Raw genomic sequence first — 25,605 nt, 5'->3', positions numbered from 1 at the left:
ATACAGTAAAATTATGGATTTTCTCAACAGTGTGACATCTAAAGCCTGCCTTTTATGTAACAGTCTGATTGCTTACTTGATTGACTGCCAGTCCATTGTAACTGTGAGAGGAGAGCCGCGGAGAGCAGTAAATGACCTGCCTCGACACACAGGCACAGGACACTGAATGAAACAAAAGTAATTCACATTCAGATTTTGATAAACTATAATCACACCTCAGGAAAATTCAGTTAAAACATTTCATTTAATATTGTTTTAAAAGTTGGTCTCAGGATGCTAGTAAAGTAAAATCCACTGAGAGATTAATGACTTTCTATTTCCTCCTGCAACAATTTAATATCGAGAGCTTTTGAGGCACTTTCCAATTGATCCTTCTCACTTACTGTTCTTATCCTGCTATGGGTATGCAAGGTGCTTTGCTTGCCTCCCACACGAAGCACTTATTGTTTCCTCTGTGCCCATGCCACCTCTCGCTCCTTCAACAACCCTCTCATTCTGTCCCACATGCCCAATGCCAATCCTCTCCTTTTCAAAAGGCTTTCCAGAGTTTTCTTTAATCCCCAGCTTTCTCATCTAGGCTCCTTTTGCACTTTCTGTAGAGTGTAATATTTATTATACCACACAGGCACTTGTTTGGTGTTTGGATCTCAAGAAGCATTTATAAATTCAGACTGTGGCAGACTGTATTTGCCAAATATGATCGCAACAATATTTATCTTCAAGACTTTTTAGAACCTTGCTACTCCTCCATTAATAAATGAAGGCTAATTCCTTCTCCTGGAATTTGAAAAGGCTTGTGACTCACTTTGTAACCAACAGAATGTGACACAGTGATGTTGCACAATTTCTGAGACTAGCTCACAAAAGGAAAGGCCATTTCTGCCTACCAACTGCACTTCTTGACTTGAAGCTGTCAGCAGCCATATAAGCAGACTGAGTGCCCTGAGCTGCTATACTGTGTGCAAGAAGCCCAAACTAGCCCACACAGCCACATGGAGAAGAAGATGCCTGGCCAGCCCCCAGCCACCTTGCTGTACTCCAGCCACCATCTGACTACAACTCCATGAGAGGCCTGGAGCGAGAACTAGCCAGTTGAGTAGTTCTTCCAAACTCCTGATCCACAGAAATCATAAGAACTAATAAAATGATTGGCTTTATTTTCGGCCACTGAGTTTTGGAGTGATGTGTTATGCAGCAATAGTGGCTAGAATAGAGATCAACTGAAACAGCCATCTTTCTGTCACTTCAAAGCCCCACAGTTCAGACAAATGGAGGACCTCTTCACGACATCACTCATGAGTCAATGCTACTACCTAATTTATTAGAGGGCATGAAAATATCCTGAACAAATACTGTCTAGAAAATATCTGATTTAAGGAGGTTGAGGCTGCAGTGAGCTGTATTCATGCCACTGCACTCCAGCCTGGGTGACAGAGTGAGACCCCGTCTTCAAAATAAAAGGAAGAAAATATCTGGTTTAAATCAGGATTTAAATTCTGGCCTCCGAGCTAAAGGTTATACCTTGAACCTTAAGCCAAGACAAACACCAGATGAAACCCACCTATCAACACCACTGATTATTCAGAACCAATAGCTGAATCTCACATACCCTCTTCTTCCAGTAAGAGAAAGAAGCCTTAGGAATTTCAAACGTAAACATCTTATGTTTCCCTTTTTAATTCTTCAAGGGATTATTTACCTCACTAAGAATTCAACCCTTCACATGAGCAAAAATTTAGCAAACGTTAAATTTATTAAAGCCCAATGGTGATAAAGATGACTCTGGGTACCACCGAGGAAACATTATATATCCATGGTAACAGGGCTTAATTAATAAATGGTGTCAGGATAAACAGCTTTTCACCTAAAAATCAGATCACTAGTTTGTTTTTTTAAGAGATGGGGGTCTCACTATGCTGCCCAGGCTAGTCTCAAACTCCAGGGCTCAAGCGATCCTCCTGCCTCAGACTACTGAGTAGTTGAGACTACAGGCGTATGCCACCATGCCCAGCTTAAATCCCTAGTTTTATGCCATTCACCAATGGCTTAAATTCCAGACGGACAAAAGATCTAAAGATAAAAAACAAAACTTAGGATTCTTAGAAGCAATGTAGGAAATATGTTTATAATGCTTGAGTGAAAAGGGCTTCTTATTTATTTATGTATTTTTTGAGGCGGAGTTTCACTCTTATTGCCCAAGCTGGAGTGCAATGGCGTGATCTCGGCTCACTGCAACCTCTGCCTCTTGGGTTCAAGCGATTCTCCAGCCTCAGCCTCCCGAGTAGCTGGGATTACAGGCATGTGCCACCATGCCTGGCTAATTTTGTATTTTTAGTAGAGATGGGGTTTCTCCCTGTTGGTCAGGCTGGTCTTGAACTCCTGACCTCAGGTGATCTGACCGCCTTGGCCTCCCAAAGTGCTGAGATTACAGGCATGAGCCACCAAGCCCAGCCGAAGAACGGCTTCTTAAGCAGAGCATAAAATATATAAATTATGGAGGCAAAGACAACAATTTGATCATGTCAAAATGTAAAACTGCACAACAAAAAAACCCACAAAGTTAAAAGACAAACCAAAGACTGGGAGAAAGTATCTAATGTATATAATCAACAATAATTAGTATCTAGAATGTATAAAGAACTCCTATCAATAAACTAATAGAACCAGGCACAGTGGCTGGCACCTGTAGTCCCAGCTACATGGGAAGCTGAGATGGGAAGATCACTTGAGCCCAGGAGTTCAAGGTTGTAATGAGCTATGATCATGTCACTACACTCCAGCCTGGGCAACAGAATGAGACCCCATCTCTAAAAAACAAAATTAAAGAATAAACCAATAAACAGGAAAATGAACATTAGATATAAATAGAAAATTCAATAAAGAAAGAAACTGAATGGCCAGTAAAGATATGAAAAGATGCTCAACCACAACAGAAATCAGAAAAATTCACGTTATAAATGCAGTATTATTTACACCTACCAAACTGTCAAAAATGTACAAGTCTAACAATACCAAGTGTTAATGAAAATACAGAGAAATGGTAACTGCTTAACACTACCGGCAAAGATTTAAGTTGGGAACAATACTCTGGAAAGTAATCTGGTAACATCTAACACAGTTAAAAATAAGTACAGCCGGCCAATCCCAGCACTTTGGGAGGCTGAGGCAGGCGGATCACGAGGTCAGGAGTTTGAGACCAGCCTGGCCAACATAGTGAAACCCTGTCTCTACCAAAAATACAAAAATTAGCCAGACATGGTGGCACGTGCCTGTAGTCCCAGCTACTCAAGAGGCTGAGGCAGGAGAACTGCTTGAACCCAAGAGGCGGAGGTTGTGGTGAGCCAAGATCGCGCCACTGCACTCCAGCCCGGGCAACAGAGCGAGACTCCGTCTCTTAAAAGAAAAAAAAAAAAGTACAGCCTACAACTTAGTATTCCTCTGCTAAGGAGACATGTACAAGAATGTTCTCTGTAGTACCATTTGTTATTATAAAAAACTGGAAAGAGCACAATTGTCTACCTCCAGGAAAATGGATAAATAGTGGCTATTTATTTAAAGCAACACTTCACAATAGTAAAAATGAAAGAATTCGGTATGTATTAAAATAGGTAGAACTTCAAAATCACCAAGTAAAAAAACAGCTGCGTGTTACATTCAGGATACCATTTACGTAAACACAATACAAAAAACTAACTCTACATATGTAGTCAAGAATAAAAATGTAAACTTAAAGAATACATGCCAATTTCAGCATAGTGGTTGCATCTGGGGAGCAAATAAAGGGAATAAAACTGAGAACAGAGACTTCAACTTTATATAACCATATTTTTGTTACAAATTAAGCTAAAATAACAAAATATTAATATTTGCCAAATCATAGAGTAGATAAATGTTAATTACATTATTCTCTGCACTTTTCTATAGTTTTAAAATCCAGTTTAATAAAGGCTAATAAAGATTTTTAAAAACCCATCACTTCTAAATAGTAGAAGAAATAAAGGGAAAAAAAAAACTTGGTGCGTATACCTAGAAGTCAACAGAAATATGAATGGAAGGGATGCATATTATAATAACTTCAGGATAATGATCATCCCTGGGAATGGTATAGGTAAAGGGTAAAAAACAGACACTAATTGTGCCAGTAATGCTTTATATCATTAAAAAACGTGTCCGGAGCTGAAAAATGTAAATTCAGGGTGATGAGTAGTGGAATGTTTTATTTATTTCTATACTTTTCTTACCCTGAAGTATTTCATATAAAAGCAGAAAATTGAAAATAAAAAATAAAAATAAGCTCTGTGTTCAGAAACACTGGGAAATGTTTTCTGTATTCTGATTTGCCTTCTTTACCAAGATAAATAAAGAAGCAGTTAAAGAACGTATTACCTTTGTGGGAAGACTGTATTTTCCATCTGGAAGAGGAAAACTCTGAACTTCTCCACATGCAGCACAAAGAAAAGCCATCTTGGTGCAAAGAGGCTTTATATTACTGACACGAACCACTGTCCCTCTTAGAGCAACGTATTTTCCATAGTAATTTGCTCGGACATTCTTGAGCTGTGTCAAAGGCTCATAGTTGTACACCCTAAAGACAAAACAGGAAGTAATGAACAGAAAGTTGATGTTTTTTATATTTTCACAAGTTCCTTTTAGGAGCAACTATGGAATTCTCAAACCAAATCATCCTTTCGATATATCAGAAATATCACAAGAATTAAACCATTCTTGTTTTGTTTTGCTTTCTTGAGACGGAGTCTCGCTCTGTCGCCAGGCTGGAGTGCAACGGTGCCATCTCGGCTCACTGCAACCTCTGCCTCCCAGGTTCAAGTGATTCTCCTGCCTCAGTCTCCCGAGTAGCTGGGACTACAGGTGCGTGCCACCACACCCAGCTAATTTTTGTATTTTTAGTAGAGACGGGGTTTCACCATGTTGGCCAGGATGGTCTCGATCTCTTGACCTCGTGATCCGCCCGCCTCGGACTCCCAGTGCTGGGATTACAGGCGTGAGCCACCGTGCCCGGCCAAACCATTCTTAAAAAGAAACAACACTAAATCTTCCTTTTTCTTCTTGTCTCATAGGCTGTTCTCAAGGAAAAAAGAAAAAAAAATTTAAGGAAAAAAATAATGCCAAAAGGAAAATCTACAGATTCAAAAACCTTTGGGTTTCTAAGTTCTTTTTAAAGAACTGCTAGGAAATTGTCTTCTATAAGTTCTGGAAAAGAAAAACAAAACTCTGATGATTACCTTATAATGAATTCTTCTAATGAATTTAAAATCTTAAAGATGAATTCAAGAAAAACAAAATAATTTCATTATTCCCTTGTATCTAACAGAAACCTAATAATTTAACAAAAAACACTTAGTGTATTACAGACTGAGTATATCCCTTATCCAAAATGCCTGGAACCAGAAGTATTTTGGAATTTTTGGACTTCCAAATATTTGCAATATTACTAATTGAGTATCTCTAATCCAAAAATCTGAAGTGCTCCAATGAATATTTCCTTTCAGTGTCGTGTCAGGGCTCAAAGTTTTGAATTCTGGAGCATTTTAGAGTTCAGATTTTCAGATTAGGGATACTCAACCCATACATGGATTATTAAACTTACACAGCAGGTCTTGATAAGTTCACATCCAAAACCAATGTTTACAAAAATCTGCAGGTTAGGAAATCAACATTTTCTTCCTTATTTAGGAAGTATCTGTCATGATGTCTTTGAATCATTTTCAATGAGTTTATTTCATTGTGACGATCAATGAGATGGCAAGGAACTGATGTCCTTTTTACTGATTTCCTCATTTTTATAAAATGAGCATTTTCATTCTTAAATGGCCGTCAATGTCCCATTCTAAGTAATACTTTAATACATCAAATTCCTCACCTTGCATGAATATGTGGCACATTTACCATTGTTTCTCCATCACTAGACAACCCTTCCTGGGCTTGTAACTCAGCTGCATGCCTTTCAAGGTCCTTAGTTAACACCTAAACAGGACAGACATTTACTGTGAAGTTGGAAAACAAAATATCCTCTTTATACAGAACTCTATTTTTATAGAGAATATAAAGTTTATGGACAGAAACACAATAAAAACAAAAATTTAACAGCCCTTTAAAAATCTAATATTTAATTATGACTACTTACTTTATAGTGGATGTTTTACTTTGGATTTTGCTGTCCCTGTGCTGAAAAACTCCAGCATCCCAGTCTGCTACTTTCTGTCCCAACTAAACCTAACATTAAAGGCCCTTATATTAGTCCCCAAAACCATCACCTCTTGATACTAATTAAAAAAAAAAAAATGCATTCCTATTTCTCTACATTCACTGATCAATAAAGACACAGAAAATAAAAATGACCTTTAAAGTACCTAATACTCACTCCCTTGGCATTTAACATTAAATAATATAAACAGACTGGGCGTGGTGGCTCACACCTGTTATCCCAGCACTTTGGGAAGCCGAAGTGGGTGGATCACCTGAGGTCAGGAGTTTGAGACCAGCCCGACCAACATGGTGAAACCCCATCTCTACTAAAATACAAAAATTAGCCAAGCATGGCGGTGCATGCCTATAATCCCAGCTACTTGGGAGGCTCAGGCAGGAGAATCACCTAAACCCAGGAGGCAGAAGAATCACTTAAACCCAGGAGGCAGAGGTTGCAGTGAGCCAAGATCACACCATTGCACTCCAGCCTGGGCAACAAGAGCAAAACTCCATTTCAAAATAAATAAATAAATAAATAAACAACAAACAAACATTTAATACCACTTGTACACAGCAGTTTGCTGGCAACCTAAGAGGCAAAATAAGATTTATATATACAGCTGTAATTGTCATAAGGACCATAAAGATGTACAGACAAAATACCATGCAAGTTTTGAAAAGTGGTCATGAGAAAGGTTTTACAGAGAGACAACTGAGCTAGGCCCAAATAATCTGTCCATGTGAAGGGAAGGGGATTCTATGTTGAATGGACAGCACATGCAAGAGGGAGGAGAATGCCCCTCTGAATGCCCCAGCACTTTGTGTATGCCTGTCCTGAGATTTGCTACTCATTACCTTGAAGCATGTATCTGTTTGCTAGCCTAAAAAATGTTTTTGGCCGGGCAAGGTGGCTCATGCCTGTAATCCTAGCACTTTATGAAGCCGAGGCAGGCGGATCACAAGATCAAGAGATCGAGACCATCCTGGCCAACGTGGTGAAACCCTGTCTCTACTAAAAATCCAAAACTTAGCTGAGCATGGTGGTGCACACCTGTAGTCCCAGCCACTCGGGAGGCTGAGACAAGAGAATCACTTGAACCCGGGAGGCAGAGGTTGCAGTGAGCGGAGATCATGCCACTGCACTACAGCCTGGCAACAAAGTGAAACTCCATCTCAAAAAAATAAATAAAAAATAAATTTTAAAAATTTAAAAAGTTAAAAATGTTTTCATATCTGTTGTATTACCTGACCCCGAAAAAAAACTCAGGCAAGCACAGTACAAATTGTTATTTACATTTGATATACAGGGACACTCAGTGGTTTGCCTCATGCCACAGAACCTAAATCTAAGGTTGCTCTTTTTTGCTCTAAGTTCATAACTGATAACACCATGATTCCTTGTTTTATCTTCCCTATGAGATTGTATAACTTCTTGAAAGCAAGGTTTAATTTCTGCACAATCTTTAGCAAGATTAAGCAAATCCAAGTAAGTTGGAAGTAAATATTTCATTTAGATAAGCTGTTGTATATAGAATGAATGGTATCTTTCAGAACGGAACTGCAACCTCTCAGTTCTAGCCAACATCTTTTCGTAAAAGCTAAGTATCTCTTATAGAAAGTACAATCACTGTAAAATCTTCCTTTAAACTTAGACAAGGTATACATGTGTGTGCAAACATTAAAAAAGTTTAGACAAAAGTATGCATAAGACAAATAGTCACCTGATGTATTGCCAAACCCATGCAAGCCAAGGTTTTCTCAGGTGCATCTCTTAGTTCATTTGCTATATCTGGTATCAAGTTAGTTACTTCACCTTCTGTCAGTTCTTTAAAATCCACCAAAATACTTCCCTTTCTTTCTATTTCATCCTATAAAATATAAAAATATGAAAACAATAATTGCTTTTCTGTAGTCAATTACCATTAACTGAGCATTCTATTATACACTTTGAGAAAGCATACAATGTTTATATGTGATAATGGTAAGTACGACATAAGGATAAGCTTTGTGCCAAGCATGGTTCTGGTATTTTAAATATATTAACTTATTGCTGTCTCTTAACAATCCTTTGAGGTAGGTATTTATACCTCTATCTCCAAATGAAAGAAAACTGAGGCACAGAGAAGTAATTAATCAAAGTCCATACCGCAGGTAAGTGGCAGAACTGAGGTCTGAACCAAGGAAGTCTGACTCCAGTGCCTATGATCATAATCACAAGTACCTCAAATACATTGGTAAGATGGCACATGACCAGTAGCTTTGCTGTAGAGGAATCTTACCTTGTCATACAAATCAATATGCCTTGTGAAAAATTTTTCAAATGCTTGAATCTTCTCAATCAAAGGAGAGCTATCGCTGTAAACTAATCCAACAAATATGGCATTAGCACAAATAATCACACATGTACATGCATATTTTTCATGAGACAAAAGCAGCACTATATACATGGTAGATGATTTTTTTCTAATTGCTTTGTATTTTGATTACATTCATATAAGAACTGGTATAGAATGTAAACTTCAGATTCTAAAACAAATTTAGGTTTGCATAATGTGAAATGCGGACAGAAACTCTCTCTCTCTAAGAGCCCCACTATCTGGGAAGCTTTGTTTTGCATCTTTGACACCTAATAGGACATGTTAGTTCAGATAATTTAGACAATAAGCCTAAACTAAAAATTATAATAAAGCCAAAGCCAGACACACAAACTAAGCTCTTACTCTGACAGAGCTGAAGACAATCACAGTCTTTCCGGAGATCAGCAGACAGACCAACACTTGACCCTGGTGGCAAAACTGAAAAGCTTTTTTTTTTTTTTTTTTTTAAAAACACTCTAAAGTTCTACATTTTCAAATATGTCTCTCACAGAAGAACAGTACAATAAAGTAGTTTGGAAGTACAGATGGTGAAGGCTAAGGCACCTCTTGAACTCCATCTTTAGGACTGTCCAAAGATCACTTATAGTGTTCTGAGCTATCTGCTAGGGCAGCAATGTGAGTGCTCGTGGCTAATACATCCTAAAGGAACAAAAGATCATTCATGAAACAGATTCTATTGATGGAAAAAAACGAACTGATTTCCAATAAAGAAAACATTTGTAAAGTACTCCATTCATTCACAAAATGACTACTGCGTGCCTGGTATGGGGCAGGGAGGGTCCTGGACCTCAATAGTCTAGTTTTTTTAAAAAAAGTACGCGGCTGGGCGCAGTGGCTCACGCCTGTAATCCCGGCACTTTGGGAGGCCGAGGTGGGCGGATCACGAGGTCAGGAAATCGAGACCATCCTGGCTAACACAGTGAAACCCCGTCTCTACTAAAAACAGAAAAAATTAGCTGGGCATGGTGGCGGGCGCCTGTAGTCCCAGCTACGCGGGAGGCTGAGGCAGGAGAATGGCGTGAACCTGGGAGGCAGAGCTTGCAGTGAGCCGAGATCGCGCCACTGCACTCCAGCCTGGGCGACAGAGCAAGACTCCGTCTCAAAAAAACAAAACAAAACAAAACAAAACAAAAGTACGCACACGCACACCCCTCATGAGACATAAGAAACAAATGGGTATTTTAACAGCACAAGTTCCCTGCACCTATACAGACTGATGTAGGTTAACTGGTATTCCTAATTATCAAAGGGAGATTCCTTACCTGTGTTTCTACACAAAGCTGTATTTGTTACTGTCCCTTGATTTCAAGCCCACTGTTCTACTTCCTGCTCTGCAATGCTATAATTCAGATCTGTACCCTACATGTCTCAGATTCTCTTTAAATTCTGCCAGTTGAAGGCACTTTAGAGACTGGAAGGTGGCAGAAAGAGAGAAAGGAATTTATTCTTGTTTCCAATTCTTTTCAGCATCTCTGCAGCTGCAGAAGATAAAGATAGTGCTAGCCTCCAGTTCCAAGCACCACTGAGTCATGCCCCCTCAGTTACCAGTGGCAACCAGCTTCATTTGCCTTAGTGGTCTAAGCACAGCTCTGTAAGGTAGCCTTCAGAAGTCCAAGCATAGCTTTGTAGGGTGCCCCTCAAAAGTCAAAATAACAGCTATGCTGTGACCTCTCCAACCTTTGAATCCCCACAGTCTGGTAACCTCAGAACTTCTTTTACTCTCTTAGCCATAAGGATGGCTGCTGCTTCCTGAATTACTACTTTCTGGGGGGTTACCTCAATATTTCCTTTCTGCTCTTTCAGTCTTCCATTTTCGTATCCAATTTCTTGTATTAAATCCCCTTTTTGAAATACCTAGTATGGTTTCTGCTTTCCTGACTGATATAAAGTCTAAAATGCTTTTGAAACATAAACATCATTTAACTGTTTGGGTGAACTAAGATTAAAGCAGGTATATGTCAGTAAGTGAATTACAGTAATACAAGATGTAGCATCCAAACACAAGTTAAGAAAATATGATTTATGGTGCTTTTTTGTACTTTTTAAACCCTACCTTCAGAGAAATAAAGCTTCCAGCCTTTATATGGTATGAATCGATCCAATGTTGACTGCATTGACTGTGGGGTCTTTGTTGAAAGCAAAAACTGTGGGGTTTGTTCTGAAAAAAATAAAATACTAGGTTAGTAGAAACAGAGTGAACATTTTTCCAATATGCTTCTCTTTCCAAATGAGACTCTCATTAATAGAGTATCCAAATTAGAGGTTTTAGTAAGAATCTGGGACATCAATGTTCAAATATTAAGGAGTAGCATGAAATAAAAGACAAACCGAAGTATAAGACAAACCGCCTTGTATGATAGACGTGAATTGCTTCCTTCATTAAGTGAAAAAAATTGAACAATCATTGACCTCACCTACCAGCAGCACGTTTTCCTGTGGTTTTACTCAGATCAGGTCTGTGTTCTCTTTCTCTCCATTTTCCCGAGAAGTTCCCACCACCTCTTCCCCTTTTCCAGCTTTGAAATCTTCCTCGTCCAAATCCTCTGCCTCTATACTCCCCATTCATCTCTCCTAAAAGATAGATATTAAAAAGGTCTTCACCAAAACTGTAAGGAAAATAGTGCTCCTAAAAATGTATTAATAAAAAGGGAAAAATTAATGTATTCTAGGTTCAAGACTAGCAAACAGGCTTGCAAAGTTGTACAGCTATGATACAAGACCCAAATATTCTGCAGTTAAGTTTCTAATCTCTATCGCTTTTTAAGGTATACCACAATAGTTTAATAACTGTTAAATATGGTTTACGTATACTAGACGCTCATAGGTTAAAAATAAGGACCGGTACTGTACCTGTTTACAAGTCCCCATTACAGAAATGAAAATAGGACAGGTAATTAACTCTATGAAAACTTATTTGCAGTATTTGAGACTTATTATTATAGGGCAGGACAGGATGAACATAATTCTGGCCTGTGAGACACTAGGGATACATCATCATAGCTTCTTACATACAGTCAATCCTGCAGTGTCACATCCACTTTTTGTGCAATTTTTCTGTAAATCCAAAACTGTTCTTTTAAAATACAAGTCTACTTAAAAATGATTCATATCCTAAGTATACAAGTAAATAAAGATATACCTGTACACTGCAGTGCAATTCCTTATCAAATAATCTATCCAAATCCTTACTTAAAAGGGGTTTAGTTAATAAAACAGGATAGTAACTAGAAAGTTCACGATTTAACGGCATGACAGGGCTCCAATAATTAGGCATTACACATTATGAAACTGATGCTCAAAGAAATTAAACAAACTGATCAAGATCAAAGTTGTTTGTTGACAGTACAGAGATAAAACTTTCAGGCTCCCAAGCTGAGGCGCTCCTTCAACAACGCTGCGTGCCATACCCTTCTCAAACGAGACAATATGCTGAGAATAGTAACAAATTCAAAAAAACGTTAAGAGGTAGGCCTGGAGAAAGAGTAAAAAGTAACAGTTGGGTACCTGTGCTTCTTTAAATACTACTTTATTTACATCTCCTAAGGCTAAAGTTCTTACTTGCTTGGGACAGAGGTCCCAAAGCTCTCCTAGTTCACAATTGGGCCGGCTCCAGGATACGCGCAGATCTGTCCGGCCGGATTCTCCCTCCCTCCCTCCCGTAGAGAAGCACCACGGGGCTAAGACTCTCTGGGATCTTAGCTCCTCAGGTGACTCCTGCCAAGTCCGCAGTTCTCTTCAGCCGCAGCTTTCCTGTCGTCCCCGCGCGGTGCTGAATCCCATCTGTCTCAATGGCTCAGGAAACTCAGTTTCCCCACCGCAGCTTCCAGAAGGTGTCTGTAGCGCACAGCGCCGCAAAAATGCCTCAAGCGAAAATCAGGTCTTCCCCTAAATTCTTTTTTGGCGCTTCAGTGATCCAACTTCCGCTCAAAGAAGCGGCGAGACGGGAGGGGCGGGGCGGAGTGCAGCCAATCAAGGAGTTTGGCCAGACGGAAGCCGAGAGGCTCCCGGAAGTGGTCTTGAGGTCTGGACTGGAAAGCGGAAGCGGCGTGCAACACGTGGGGGCGGTGCCGGTCGGAGGGCTCCTAGTGCGCCGGGTTGTGGGAAGTGTGGCTGGCGGTGGCGACAACCGAGGAGGAGGAGCGAGACGCCGTGGAGCACGGCGACCGGCTGAGCGTCATGGAGGGCTCAGGGGAGCAGCCGGGCCCCCAACCACAGCATCCCGGAGACCACCGCATCCGCGATGGCGACTTCGTGGTGCTGAAACGTGAAGATGTGTTTAAAGCAGTACAAGTCCAGCGGAGAAAGTAAGTCAGATCGCTGACTTTAGGGGTCTCCCGCCCCGATCTTGTAGATAACCCCTCCCTCCAGGTTTCTCCACAGACTTCTCCCGCCAGGGTGCCATTCTTGGCTCTCTCGGTCCCCATTCCCCGCCCTCGTCTCCTCGGGTCTTTCTGTCACAGAAGGCTTTTCCACCAGGATCCCGTCCTCGAACCTCATAATCTCCCTTAACCCTCCTGTTTTATCCAGAGCCCCCTCCATGATTTCATATCTAGCCGTCCACCTTCAGCAATCCCTTTCAGTCATTCCACAGAGTTCTTTCCCCAGAATTCCATTCTTGGCCCTAGGGTGCCAATGCCTCCCTCTCCACACCCCTAATCACCTGTCCTGAAGTTCTTTCCCTAGGACCTTGGGATCTTCACTGTCTTTCCACAGACACCCCCTCCTTTCTTCACTTTAGAATCTCATCCTTGTCTCCAGAGTCTCCTTCAGGTTCCCCCTTTTTTTCCACCATAGATCCTCCTTCTTCCCTAATCCCCCAGTCAGGATCTATCCCACAAAAAATGAAACCTCTCCTACCTAGTCTGGCTTTCCATCCTCTTTTCTACTCAAGCAGGATACACAGAATAGATGAAGGAGACAATTCACCAAAGAGTGTGGAATCACTTTGAGTTTCCCTCGTTTTACTCACCAAAGGATTCGACGCTGGGAAAGTTGCTAAAAAGCAATTTGCTCAAGGCCTCTGAACTCGAAATTAGGTTTGGTTTGTGCACCTGCTGACTAGTATCGCTCTGTTTTATAATAATAGAGAAGTGGGATTTTGTTAACTTTCTGGAAGGGCTGGTGAGGTTGTTAAGTCCTAAGAGCTTATTAATGGTGAAAATTTATTGGGATATTTGGATTAATTTATCTGAGAAATACAACCACAATTTTTTTGTTTTTGAGACAGAGTCTCGCTTTGTCACCCAGGCTTTAGTGCAGTAGTGCAATCTCGGCTCATTGCAACCTCTGCCTCCCGGGTTCAAGCGATTCTCCTGCCTCAGCCTCCCTAGTGGCTGGGACTCTGGCACCATCACACCCGGCTAATTTTTTTTTTTTTTTTTTTTGTATTTTTAGTAGAGACGGGGTTTCACCATGTCGGCAAGGCTGATCTCGAACTCCTGACCTCAGGTGATCCACCAGCCTCGGCCTCCCAAAGTGCTGGGATTACGGGTGTGAGCCACTGCGCCTGGCCACAGTTTCTTTTGAGCTAGGTTATTGTATTACTTTTGACAGAGATAAGTTGAATGCAATGTCAGGAGAACAGCTTTCTGCAGACTGAGAAGTATGAGATTTGGAATTTCTGATAAGTACTTACTTCAGATGAATTCTTTTACTCCGGGTTTAAGCAAACTGTTGACTGGTATTTAAGGTGAAGCAAGCATCATAAAATAGTCAAGAAACAAGTCTCCAGAGCACTAAGCTGGTGATAACCAAGCTTTTTGCACAAGCCACTAATTTAGTAAAGAAAAAAAGTTTCTTTTATGAGGGGTATGTTTCTTTTAGTCTGGAAACGTAATACCTGCACCAACCTTTAACCATTTTTAAATTCTTCTTCTTTTTTTTCTTTTTTAAACTAACTAATTAATTTTTTTTGTAGAGACAGAGTTTCACTATGTTGTCTAGGCTAGTCTCCAATTCCTGGGCTCAAGTAATTCCTGCCACCTCAGCCTCCCAGAGTGCTAGGATTACAGGCATGAACCACTGTGCCTGACCTTCCCCTTTTGTGGTGCTAAAAGGGTTGGATACCACTGCACTAAACATTTATTTGGAAATACTTTTCAACAGGCCCACTTCTTCGCAGAAGTCATAGTGGCAGTTTCCATTTTATTTAGGAAATGACTCTAAGCTCAGCTGCATCCCGGGTCAGACTCCCTCATCACCCTTGGGGCTACACTCATCTGGTTGGGCAAAAAACAGTCCAAGCTCTCTGAGAAGTAGACTCTGCAAATCCTACTCCTTCCCAGTAAAGATGTGGCCTCCTCATCCCTCTAACTGGGCCCCACATTCCCGACTGGGGCAGTGACCTGTCAAACCAGCCAGTTTTAAGTGACACGCATCATCCCCTCTGCGTATCACATAGGCTTGCAGAGAGGTAAACCCACCCATCTCAGATCCAGTGTTTTTTGTTTGGTTGGTTGGTTTGTTTGTTTGTTTTGTGAGACAGGATCTCACTCGGTCCCCCAGGCTAGAGGGTAGTGGCGTGAACTTGGCTCACTGCAACCACTGCCTCTTGGGCTCAAGCAATCTGCCGCCTCAGCCTCCTCAGTAACTAATTTGTGTACTTTTTGTAGAGAAACTCCTTAACTCAAGTGACCCTCATGCTTCAGCCTCCCAAGTAGATGGGACTACAGGTGTGTGCCACTACCCCCGGCTAATTTTTGTATTTTTTGTAGAGACGGAGTTTTTCCCCGTCAGCCAGGCTGGTCTCAAACTCCTGGACTCAAGTGACCCACCTGGCCTCCCACAGTTCTGAGATTACAAGTGTGACCCACCACACCTGGCCAGATCCAGTGTTTCAGTAGCACCAAGGTGATTAAAGGATGAGGGTAGGGGGTGCACATCTGGGCTGAGCTGAATTGCAACATCTGAGATTTACATTAGCAAATATTTTGAGTGTCTGTTACATTCTGTTGTATGTAAGTATCTAGGGACCCAGCAAATAACATGAATTGGCCATATCCGAATCACTTACGATCATACAGGATTTCCCTCAGATGGTTTGAGTAAGCTTTAATGAAGATGCGACGCAAAAGTGTGGCGGATTTAGGGAACCAATAAAGGTGACACACCCAGAGACCAGCAATGGTGGTAAGCCTCTGACACGGGAGCGTGGGTGATGTGGCAGTATATTCTGTCGTAGTCAGCTTCCTGGCGGCACAGAGAAGGGAAGAGAAGGAGTGGGATGGGGCACAAACAGAATTAACCACTACATGATTCCCAGAATTCAGTGTTCTGTGCACATGGGCCATGTCCTGAAGCTAGGTGGGCTTTCTAAGGTCCTTAGGTCTTTGCTGGGGTAGACCATGTGGTATAGTGGAAAGAATGAGGCTTGGGGTCAGACACAGATTTGAATTTGAATCCCAGCTCCAACAACACCTTGCAACTGTGAATCTTGGACAAGATACTTCTCCCTGGGCTTCGGATTGCTCTTCTGGAAAGAGCTATGTCCCAGGATTACCGTGAGAATTAAATCAAAAAGTGTGAATCACACCTAGCACACACTGCTTAGCCCCTGGTTGGCACTCAGCAGATGTTAGTTTTTTTCTTTTCAGAAGAAAGGATTGTGTTCCTGTGGGATTTCTCTTTTAAATTGCAATAAGATAAAAAATCTATGTCATAGGAAACCTCAAGTTGCCTGGTCCTCAGTAGAGCGTTGTCAGTGTTAGGCTCCATTTCCAAGTGTGTAGATTGTCAGTGTTTATTTGCAAGTATAATTTGTTTTTATTAGATAATTTTCAAATAAAATGGCCAATCAGACCAAGCCCAAGAAATTTGTTAAATCCTTGTTACTTCAATGAGTCTTTGCTTCCCCTTTCCAAAATTCAGTGTTCTTGTGGCTTATTCATTAATTTTATGTCTCTATCCCAACCAGGTTCTCTCTAGTTCCTTTGTTGCTTTATGTTCAGAGATAATGCTGTTGATCATCCATTGTGGAGACCACTTTTGAAGTAAACTGTAGTGAACATGTCTTTTCTGTACTGGATACAAAAGATATTCAGTTAATTGATTGCTTTTTTTCCCTAGAAAAGTAACTTTCGAAAAACAGTGGTTCTATCTGGATAACGTCATTGGCCATAGTTATGGAACCACATTTGAAGTGACCAGTGGAGGAAGTCTACAGCCCAAGAAGAAGAGAGAAGAGCCTACTGCAGGTGCACATTTTGGATGCATGAAATAGATGCTCTCCAACTGACTAGTCAGAAACATCTCAACCTCCACCTAATTCCCAAGTGCTAGGCCATGCTATCCCGAAAGAAATCTTAACTCATAATGTAAGAACTGCAACTTAGTGGAGTGAAGCAAGTACTGCCTTTGGCCATGAGATAACCTGGATTCTGGCTCCAGCCCACCATTAAATGGTTCTCTGTTCTTGGGCCAGGCTTTATGAGTCGTTGCTGCGTCATTGCAAGAACATATGTAGAGTTCTTTGTTGGCCAGGCATTTAATCCTATGAGTCGTTGCTGCATCATTGCAAGAACATAATATAAAGTTCTTTCAGTGCCCAGAAGTTATGTAACAGCTATAAGGTGGTTAGCATATGGTGTAGAGGTTAAGAGGTCTGGTTTTGGATCCAGCTTAGTTCAATTTCTACCTTCATCACTTGCCTTGTACCGTTGGGCAACTTACTTGATTTCTGTGAGTCTTATATCCTTATGTATGTAAAATAGGGTCATAAACACATTTAATGCCCAGGCTGTATTGAGTGTTCAATGATATGACTCATAGGAAGTTCTGAATAGTGTCTTGCTTTTAGTAAAGGCCCATAATTTTAGCTATTACTGTTATTTCTTAACCTCTTGTCCAAAAGCTGTTATTATTAATTAAAATTATATTTATTAAAATGAACATTGAGAATATCTTATTAATTAAAACACAAGTAATTATTTGAAGTTAAATACTATTAAAGTTTTGAGTCAAACCAGTTATTTAGATACATTTAAATTAATATCCATATTTTTACTAAGCACCAAATATATGCCAGGTATAATTTGGCACTGCAGTTATAGCAGTTCATAAGATAGACTGTCGTATAAAATGTGCTTACCAATTGGAACACCAAAAATAATCAAGTAGACAAGCAAACAGCATGATTTCTGATGGTGAAGTGACACATGCTATGAAGATAATAAAACGGGGGCGTGTACTAATTTGGTAAAGCAAGAGAATGAGCTCAGCCTCAAGTGATAGAAAGGATACAGCCACTCAGACATCTGTCATAGAACCTTCCAGGCAGAGGAAGCAGCGGGTGCCAAAAGCCTGCTGTGGGACCTTGCTGGGTGTGTTCAAGGAACAGAAAGAAGGCCATTGTGGCTGAAGCTAAAGTGTCAAGAGATCAAGCCAGGAACGATAGGCAGGGGCCAGATCATTTATGACCTTGCAGGTCATCTTTGGAATGTATTCTTATTGCTATGGGAAGCCACTGTATGGTTTTAAGCATGGGGTAGATGAATCAAATTGCATTTAAACAAAGAGCACTCTGGCATCCACGTGGATAGTGGCGGGGCAAGACTGGGAGCAGGAAGATGACTTAGGGGCTTGGAGTAGTTTTGGCAGGAAAGGATAGTGTGATGGGGGCAGTACAGCAGGGAGGCCAGACTTGAGTGGCTGATGGACTGGATGTGGATATGAACTCAGAAAAAGAAAGTGTCAAATAATTTCAGACCATAAATGTCAATAGAGCAATTTCTTTCCTTAGAGACTAAAGAAGCGGGCACTGATAATCGAAATATAGTTGATGATGGGAAATCTCAGAAACTTACTCAAGATGACATAAAAGCTTTGAAGGACAAGGGCATTAAAGGAGAGGTAATATTCAAAGGATTTTTAGTTTTGTTTTTGTCTGTTTGGCATTTAGGAAACTGTTTGGTGTTTAAAGCAGACTGTACCCAAGGTAAAACAAAAAAATAACGTTATAGCTTTGATAGAAATAGGTTGAAATGTACATGTTACTCAACATTTCAAAGATTTTATGTCATATATACAGGAATATAAGTGAATGACATTACTAATGTCAGTGGTAGAGAATGTAATAACGGTGCATATCAGGATTTAACTTTGTTCATTTTCAGTAATGTTTTCAGCCAGTGTCTACAGAAATTAGTTTCCTTTACCTCTCTTCTCCTTTTATTGGATATCTCTGTTCTTTTACCTTGGTTTAAGTGGAGTTATAAAGTACTTGTATTTTATTATAAATTCCAAATAGAGTATAGAAATACAAAGTTCATCTATTTGGACTTCTGTGGAAAAGGGATTGGAGAATCAGACCATTGGATCCATTCTTGGGTAAGAAGCCTTTGGAAATTACTTGTTTTGTGAAAGTAAAGTTTCAGAAAATCTATTTGCTCCTTTTCTTATAGGAAATAGTTCAGCAGTTAATTGAAAATAGTACAACATTCCGAGACAAGACAGAATTTGCCCAAGATAAATATATTAAAAAGAAGAAAAAAAAGTAAGTAGTTTTTATTTTAAAAGGCCGACAATATTAAACTTTTTTATGTTTATAAAATATACATTTTATTACAAATAAAATATTTTGTCATTTTTTTCAAATCAGTGTTCTGTTTTTTCTTCCCCCAGATATGAAGCCATCATTACTGTTGTGAAGCCATCCACCCGTATTCTTTCAATTATGTATTATGCAAGAGAACCTGGAAAAATTAAGTACGCTTTGTTTCCTTTCAAAAGTATAATTGGGGGAAATATGTCTTTAAGAAAGTCATGATTTTAAGTAAAATGAAAAAACTTGCTCACCTGCATAAAGTATCCTCCTACCTCATAAATTGTAAGTCCTTTTGCTGTCACCTCCAAAGCAATCAATAATCTTACCAACACAATTTTAATAAAGCAAACAAAACTTGAAAAATGATGATTAAAATAATAGGCTTTACTTAGCTAAAAATGAACAAATTATTGTTTTTACTTTAGCCACATGAGATACGATACGCTAGCCCAGATGTTGACATTGGGAAATATCCGTGCTGGCAACAAAATGATTGTGATGGAAACGTGTGCAGGCTTGGTGCTGGGTGCAATGATGGAACGAATGGGAGGTAAGATTTAATATTTTCATTTTCAACAAAACCCCACCCTGATGTGAGTAAAGGTGGTCCAAAAATGTAAACTCATGGAAAGCCAAATTGAATTACTTCAGGGTTAACAAAGTGACTTGAGTGAACCCGCACAGCTCCTAGCATGGGGACCTTCTTACAGTCTCCATCACCCAGCCCCCCACCCATGGGTACCCCCAAACCCATGGCAATTGTCCTTTCTAGCTTCACTGTCAGTGGGCATGATGCTGGAGCCTGTGGCTGACTATAGCTTTCAGGACAGTGATTTTAGTAAACTCCTGGGTAGCTGGTGCTCATTTCATTGGGCCTAAGTTGAAGGGATTGAGTGGGAAGATTACTACGCATGTATTCTCTCTGGAAGAATGCAACACAGCCTGATTTGTCTGGTTTTTTTCTGACCCCATAGAAGGTAAGAACTTGTAACTGCTCCATTTGAGGATCGGAGTGAGGGGAAGCAGAGTCAGTCACCAATCATGTGACATCCAAATTTGCAGACACAGGGTTTTACAATAGTATCAAGTGGGGATAAGCTTCTTTGAGACTTCCTGCTATCTGCTTTAGAATTATATTACCTCCATTGGTAATACTCATAGACTCCAAACAGACTCCCTGAGGAGCTGCACCATCCTTCAGCCTCTGAATAAAGTATTAATAGAAAGACCTTCAGTCTCATTACTGTGGAGGACTCACTGAGGGTTTACGTAGTCTAGAGTCACTCCACGGGCAGATGTTTGTTTCTTTTATCTGTTCAGGTTTTGGATCCATTATTCAGCTATACCCTGGAGGTGGACCTGTTCGGGCAGCAACAGCATGTTTTGGATTTCCCAAATCTTTTCTCAGTGGTCTTTATGAATTCCCCCTCAACAAAGTGGACAGTCTTCTACGTGGAACATTTTCTGCCGAGATGTTATCTTCAGAGCCAAAAGACAGTGCTTTGGTTGAAGAAAGTAATGGCACACTGGAGGAAAAACAGGCTTCTGAACAAGAGAATGAAGACAGCATGGCAGAGGCCCCAGAGAGCAACCACCCAGAAGACCAGGAAACAATGGAAACAATTTCTCAAGATCCAGAACATAAGGGGCCTAAAGAGAGAGGAAGCAAAAAAGATTATGTAAGGATACCAAGAGTCCCCACCACCCCCATAATCTCAGGCCCTCAGTTAACTTCAGTTAAGTCATGAGATTTGGTTTGGCTTTGGTGTATTAGCTCCCAAGATGATAACTATCAAAACAGAACGAGTGTGTGTACATGTATACAAACATGTGATTCGGTCTTTGGGATGGAGCTTTAGGACACAGAAGCATTGCATAGATAGCTTAATAATGGTTTTTATAGTATATAGGCTTTCTTATGTATTTGCAACTTCCTTATAAACAACCTGCTTCTATTGGTTTAGTCCAAGTTGATAAATATTGTTGAAATGTTTTGACAGACCAGAGCATTTCCATAAATTTGACTGAAAGACCCCAGTACATTGATTTCTTATTTTTCTTTTTGAAGATTCAGGAAAAACAGAGGAAACAAGAAGAGCAGAGGAAAAGACATTTAGAGGCTGCTGCTCTGCTGAGTGAAAGAAATGCAGATGGGTGCGTTGATGGAAGAAGGCAGGAGACTCCTCGGTGCATGTGGGCTCTGCTTCAGACAGATTGGCATTCTCTTTCTCCTTGTCTACTTTGATTCTAGTGGGACCCGAGATGAGGATTTTGTCTTGCGGGTTTTTTAAAGAAAGGAGGCTGAGGCTGGCAGGGGTGGGGAATTGATGATGCTGGTTTCAGGATTTCAGAAGAAATTGAATCTTCTCCATCACTGCATCAAGATGGGCCTTGTGGTCCCACTGGATGCAGGGGATGGGGCACTCAACTGCTGCGATACAGGCTATAACAGATATCCACAAAGCAGCTTGTGCAGTATTGGATTTGTTTCCGGGTGATTTTTTTAAAAAAATCAAGAATGTCATTAGATGCCACTTAGAGTTGCCAAGTACCACAAGAGCTTCTAACCTAGTTCGCGTTTCCTAGAAATAGCTCATGATTGTATTCTGTTTTGGATTTCTAGAATGTTATATTTAAATCTCTTCTCTGTGTGAGTCACGCAAATTAAATACATGATCATTTTAAATGCATTTTAAAACCTGTGCTCCACTTTGGGGGAGTAGAGAAATAATTTGTCTGGCATTTTCCTTACAGTTTAATTGTAGCTAGTCGTTTCCACCCCACTCCCCTGCTGCTGTCTTTGCTGGATTTTGTGGCCCCTTCAAGGCCGTTTGTGGTCTACTGTCAGTACAAAGAGGTAATACTGGAATGGAATGGGCAGGAATTCTTACATCTGAATGTTGATTCTTCAACTGCATCCCAGGAAGTAGTTCTTAACAGAATTCTGTTTTTGCCTGCAGCCTCTGTTGGAATGCTACACAAAACTGCGGGAGAGGGGAGGGGTCATCAACCTCAGGCTGTCTGAAACCTGGCTCAGAAATTATCAGGTAGGTGTTCTTACGGCCAGTCCCAAGAGCTGCCCTCCCGAGACTTGACTGTCCTTGCAATAGTACTAGAAGTCATTAAATAGAGTTATCTCAGCCAGGCACAGTGGCTTGTGCCTGTAATCCCAGCACTTTGGGAGGCCAAGGCAGGCAGATCGCTTGAGCCCAGGAGTTCAAGACCAGCTTGGGCAACATGGTGAAACCCTGTCTCTACAAAAAAAAATACATAAATTGGCTGGGCATGACCCTGTATCTACAAAAAATACAAAAATTAGTCGAGCAGGGTGGCAGGTGCCTGTGGTCCCAGCTACTCAGGAGCTGAGGTGGAAAGATTGCTTGAACCCGGGAGGTCGAGGCTGCAGTGAGCCGAGATCCCACCACTCTACTCCAGCCTGGGTGACAGAGTAAGCCCCTGTCTCAAAAACAAAACAAAATAAAAATAGAGATGTCTCTGTTTCTTTCTACAGGGGTGGAGCTGTCTCATGGCTGTTACTCAGAGAATGTGCCCCTGACTTTTTGTGACCCTTTTTTTCTCTTGTTATGTCAGAATATATTACTCTGTAACTCTGCCCTAAAGGCATTTAAAATGCAAACCACTATGGTTCTTATTTCCCCTAAGGCTTCAATATCACTGTGGATGATGTAATTGACAATAGCAAAATTCGCAGGTGGATGAGAAACTGGCCCTTTCCTTTCTGCCAGGATGTTTTTGCGGCAAGTTTTCAGGATTTACTGGTGGGTTCTGTGTCAGTTCAGGTCTTCTGGAAGACATATGCTAAGACGGCAGTTGAAGTGTAAGAGATTTATTGAGGGAAATGCCTTAGAAAGATAAGGGGAGAGGGAGCAAGATTGGTGGTGCAGGTTGATGCCTGGGCAAGGAGTGGGTAGAGAAAGGAGGATGGTAGGAAGAGCCTGCAGTGCTGCTCTGGAGAAAGTCTCCATGAGGCTGATGGCAAGCCCAAGTGGAAAGATCGCCATTCAAGGAGCCCTGTGTTAAGCAGAAATGATGCAGCTCTGGTACCCATGCTCAGCTACTGACTGGAAGCAACCCATGGCCTCGCTCAGTATGAATGCTGCAGTGGATCCCAAAGGAGCGGCAACTGGAGGTGTTCTACTGCCTGAATGCCTCGCAGCTGTTCCCTCATGAAGGGAGACCTGAGGGGAGCACTTCAATGCTGCTGTAGGCCCCGTCTCATTGCTTGGTGTCTTACCATACTGTAGTGGGGATGCTATTGAGCCTTGGGTAACCCTGCCCTTTGTGGAGGTTGTCTTACTTAGCTAAGGTTACATGAGAAAGAGGAGAGAAGTTGCCTTGGCAGAGTTAACAGGGTAGCGGGGAAGGGAGGTTTGGAGTGTAGTACATTCAGTAGCAACTTCTCCCTAGACCCAGGCTCCATTATTGGCCATGAAACTTCCTGAAGCCAAGAGAAAGAAAGCTATATGTACAGTTCTAGAGTACTGCCCAGACCATTACCCATTCTTCACCAGAAACATGCTTCAGTTTCTAGAGAAACCTGGGCTGAACTGAAAACTGCTTCAGTTTTCTTTTTCTTTTTCTTTTCTTTTTTTTTTTTGTTTTTGTTTTTGTTTTTGAGACAGTCTCGCTCTGTTGCCCAGGTTGGAGTGCAGTGGCGCGATGTTGGCTCACTGCAACCTCTGCCTCCCGGGTTCAAGCAATTCTCTTGCCTCAGCCTCCCAAGTAGCTGGCATTACAGGCGTGTGCCACCACGCCTGGCTAATTTTTGTATTTTTAGTAGAGATGGGGTTTCACCATGTTAGCCAGACTAATCTCAAACTCCTGACCTTGTGATCCGCCTGCCTCAGCATCCCAAAGTGCTGGGATTACAGGCGTGAGCCGCCATGCCCGGCCAGTTTTATTTTTCAAAAGAAAATCAATTAAACCAATTTCTACACTTTTCTTTGCATTGTAATGTGAAGAAATGAGTCCTTAGAAGTTGGTCCGTTTAAAGCCTGGTGCCGTGGCTCATGTGTGTAATCCCAGCACTTTGGAAAGCCAAGGCGGGAGGTTCACTTGAGGCCAGGAGTTCGAGGTTACAGTGAGCCAAAATCTCACTACTGCACTCCAGCCTGAGGAACAGAATGAGATCCTGCCTCTTAAAAAGAAAGAAAGAGCGAGAGAGAGGAAGGAAGGAAGGGAGGGAGGGAGGGAAAGAAGGAAAGGAAGGAAGGAAACGAAAGAAGGAAAGAAACTGGTCCATTTAAATCATCAAGAGAACCTGTGTTGTTTAAATTCTGATTTTTGATATATGTGTTGTTAGCATGGCTTTATTGTCTTGGGAAAGCATGAATGTCTTTTCTGTCTTGATTAGGTTTTGCCAGATCGAAGTCATCCTAAACTGCTGATGAGTGGAGGTGGGGGTTACCTTCTCTCCGGCTTCACCGTTGCCGTGGACAACCTTAAAGCAGACAGCAGCCTCAAATCTAATGCAAGCACTTTAGAATCACACGAGACTGAGGAGCCTGCAGCTAAAAAACGGAAATGCCCAGAGTCTGACTCTTAACCCTTTGAGAATTGCTCTGAATTTTGTTCTCAGGCATTACACAGTTAGTAATTAAATTTTAAATGCCATTACTACTTGTTTTTTCATATCCCAAGAATAAGAACATGTCTATGTACCTGTTTCTAGGAAGGAGGAGTACATGCCTTTTGTCTGTTTCTGACACAGATGCGCTTGGTCTGTCAAAACTGCAACCATGGGGTATGTAGTATGACCAACTGCATTTAACAAAACTCCTCTAAGTACTTCTAAATATTCTGTGCAAATATCTTGAGAACTTCAACATCCTAAAATGTGTTTCTACAAGACTTTATATGTTAAGCTAAGTGGAATAATACAACGTAACTAAAACATGGCGGGTACCGAAAGGAGGGTAATTCATGGAAGAAATTTCCTCTGTTCATTCCGTTCTCTTCAACCTAAGCAATATGGATGTGTGAGTGTGTGATTTATTATGGTACCAAAAATGTCCACCCTCTTTCCTGCAGTGGAATAAGCTTTTTTGAAATGCTAAGGTTTTATTTTAATAGTTGACAACCTGGGAAAGTTCTGAGTATTTATTTTACTGCTCTTTTTTGTGCATAGAAAGGTTTAGTAGGGTACTTTTTTGCATTAATTTGCCAATACTCTTATTCTTTGTTCTAAATAAAGTGACTAGAATTTTTGTGTACTATTCAATTAAAGGAAACAAATGTCTTTTCCCCCTCTGTGGTCTTATGGATACATAAGACACACACACACATATGTATATAGATGTTGGTATATATACACACATATATTTATATATACATAGATATATACATACACATACATGTGGAGACATAGATTGTACCATCTGTATAAATATGTACGTACACATGGGGACAGAAAGAGTATGCAATCTATTTGAACTATATCAAAGTCTTGTGCAGGACTTA

At 40.9% G+C, this 25,605-nt stretch overlaps 2 protein-coding genes across 7 annotated transcripts in view; one reads left to right on the top strand and one right to left on the bottom strand.

Annotated features, from left to right (window-relative positions):
- Window positions 1–12,293, bottom strand: part of MCM8 (minichromosome maintenance 8 homologous recombination repair factor) — a 43,844-nt gene extending 31,551 nt beyond the window's left edge. For 2 of the 5 annotated variants that reach the window (XM_063659244.1, XM_063659245.1), the window contains exons 1-8: window positions 12,090–12,293; window positions 11,004–11,156; window positions 10,639–10,743; window positions 8,487–8,569; window positions 7,929–8,075; window positions 5,882–5,985; window positions 4,387–4,585; window positions 77–162 (exon numbers count right to left, since the gene is read on the bottom strand). In XM_063659244.1, coding sequence (XP_063515314.1) covers window positions 77–162; window positions 4,387–4,585; window positions 5,882–5,985; window positions 7,929–8,075; window positions 8,487–8,569; window positions 10,639–10,743; window positions 11,004–11,151 — 872 coding nt within the window. In that variant the 5' untranslated portion in view covers window positions 11,152–11,156; window positions 12,090–12,293. Of the gene's footprint in view, window positions 1–76; window positions 163–4,386; window positions 4,586–5,881; window positions 5,986–7,928; window positions 8,076–8,486; window positions 8,570–10,638; window positions 10,744–10,999; window positions 11,157–12,089 lie in introns of those variants that run through there. The other 3 variants (XM_054466705.2, XM_054466706.2, XM_054466707.2) reach the window with 2 other exon arrangements.
- A 203-nt stretch (window positions 12,294–12,496) lies between these two features.
- TRMT6 (tRNA methyltransferase 6 non-catalytic subunit) lies at window positions 12,497–25,366 on the top strand. Of its 2 annotated transcripts, none has more exons than XM_054466709.2 (11): window positions 12,497–12,889; window positions 16,650–16,777; window positions 18,322–18,431; window positions 18,983–19,074; window positions 19,203–19,286; window positions 19,551–19,675; window positions 20,446–20,804; window positions 21,194–21,279; window positions 21,880–21,982; window positions 22,086–22,172; window positions 24,500–25,366. In XM_054466709.2, the coding sequence occupies exons 1-11, from the start codon at window positions 12,762–12,764 to the stop codon at window positions 24,689–24,691; spliced, it is 1,494 nt and encodes a 497-aa protein (XP_054322684.1). In that variant the 5' UTR covers window positions 12,497–12,761; the 3' UTR covers window positions 24,692–25,366. The 2 variants fall into 2 exon arrangements, with proteins under 2 accessions (XP_054322684.1, XP_063515317.1); XM_063659247.1 differs by having other exon boundaries at window positions 21,194–21,312.
- Window positions 25,367–25,605: the final 239 nt, after the last annotated feature.

Source organism: Pongo pygmaeus, chromosome 21 (assembly GCF_028885625.2).
Source record: "Pongo pygmaeus isolate AG05252 chromosome 21, NHGRI_mPonPyg2-v2.0_pri, whole genome shotgun sequence".
NCBI classification, from domain to species: domain Eukaryota; kingdom Metazoa; phylum Chordata; class Mammalia; order Primates; family Hominidae; genus Pongo; species Pongo pygmaeus.
The sequence above is the reverse complement of the archived record's forward strand: the minus strand, read 5'-3'. Positions and strand labels throughout refer to the sequence as shown.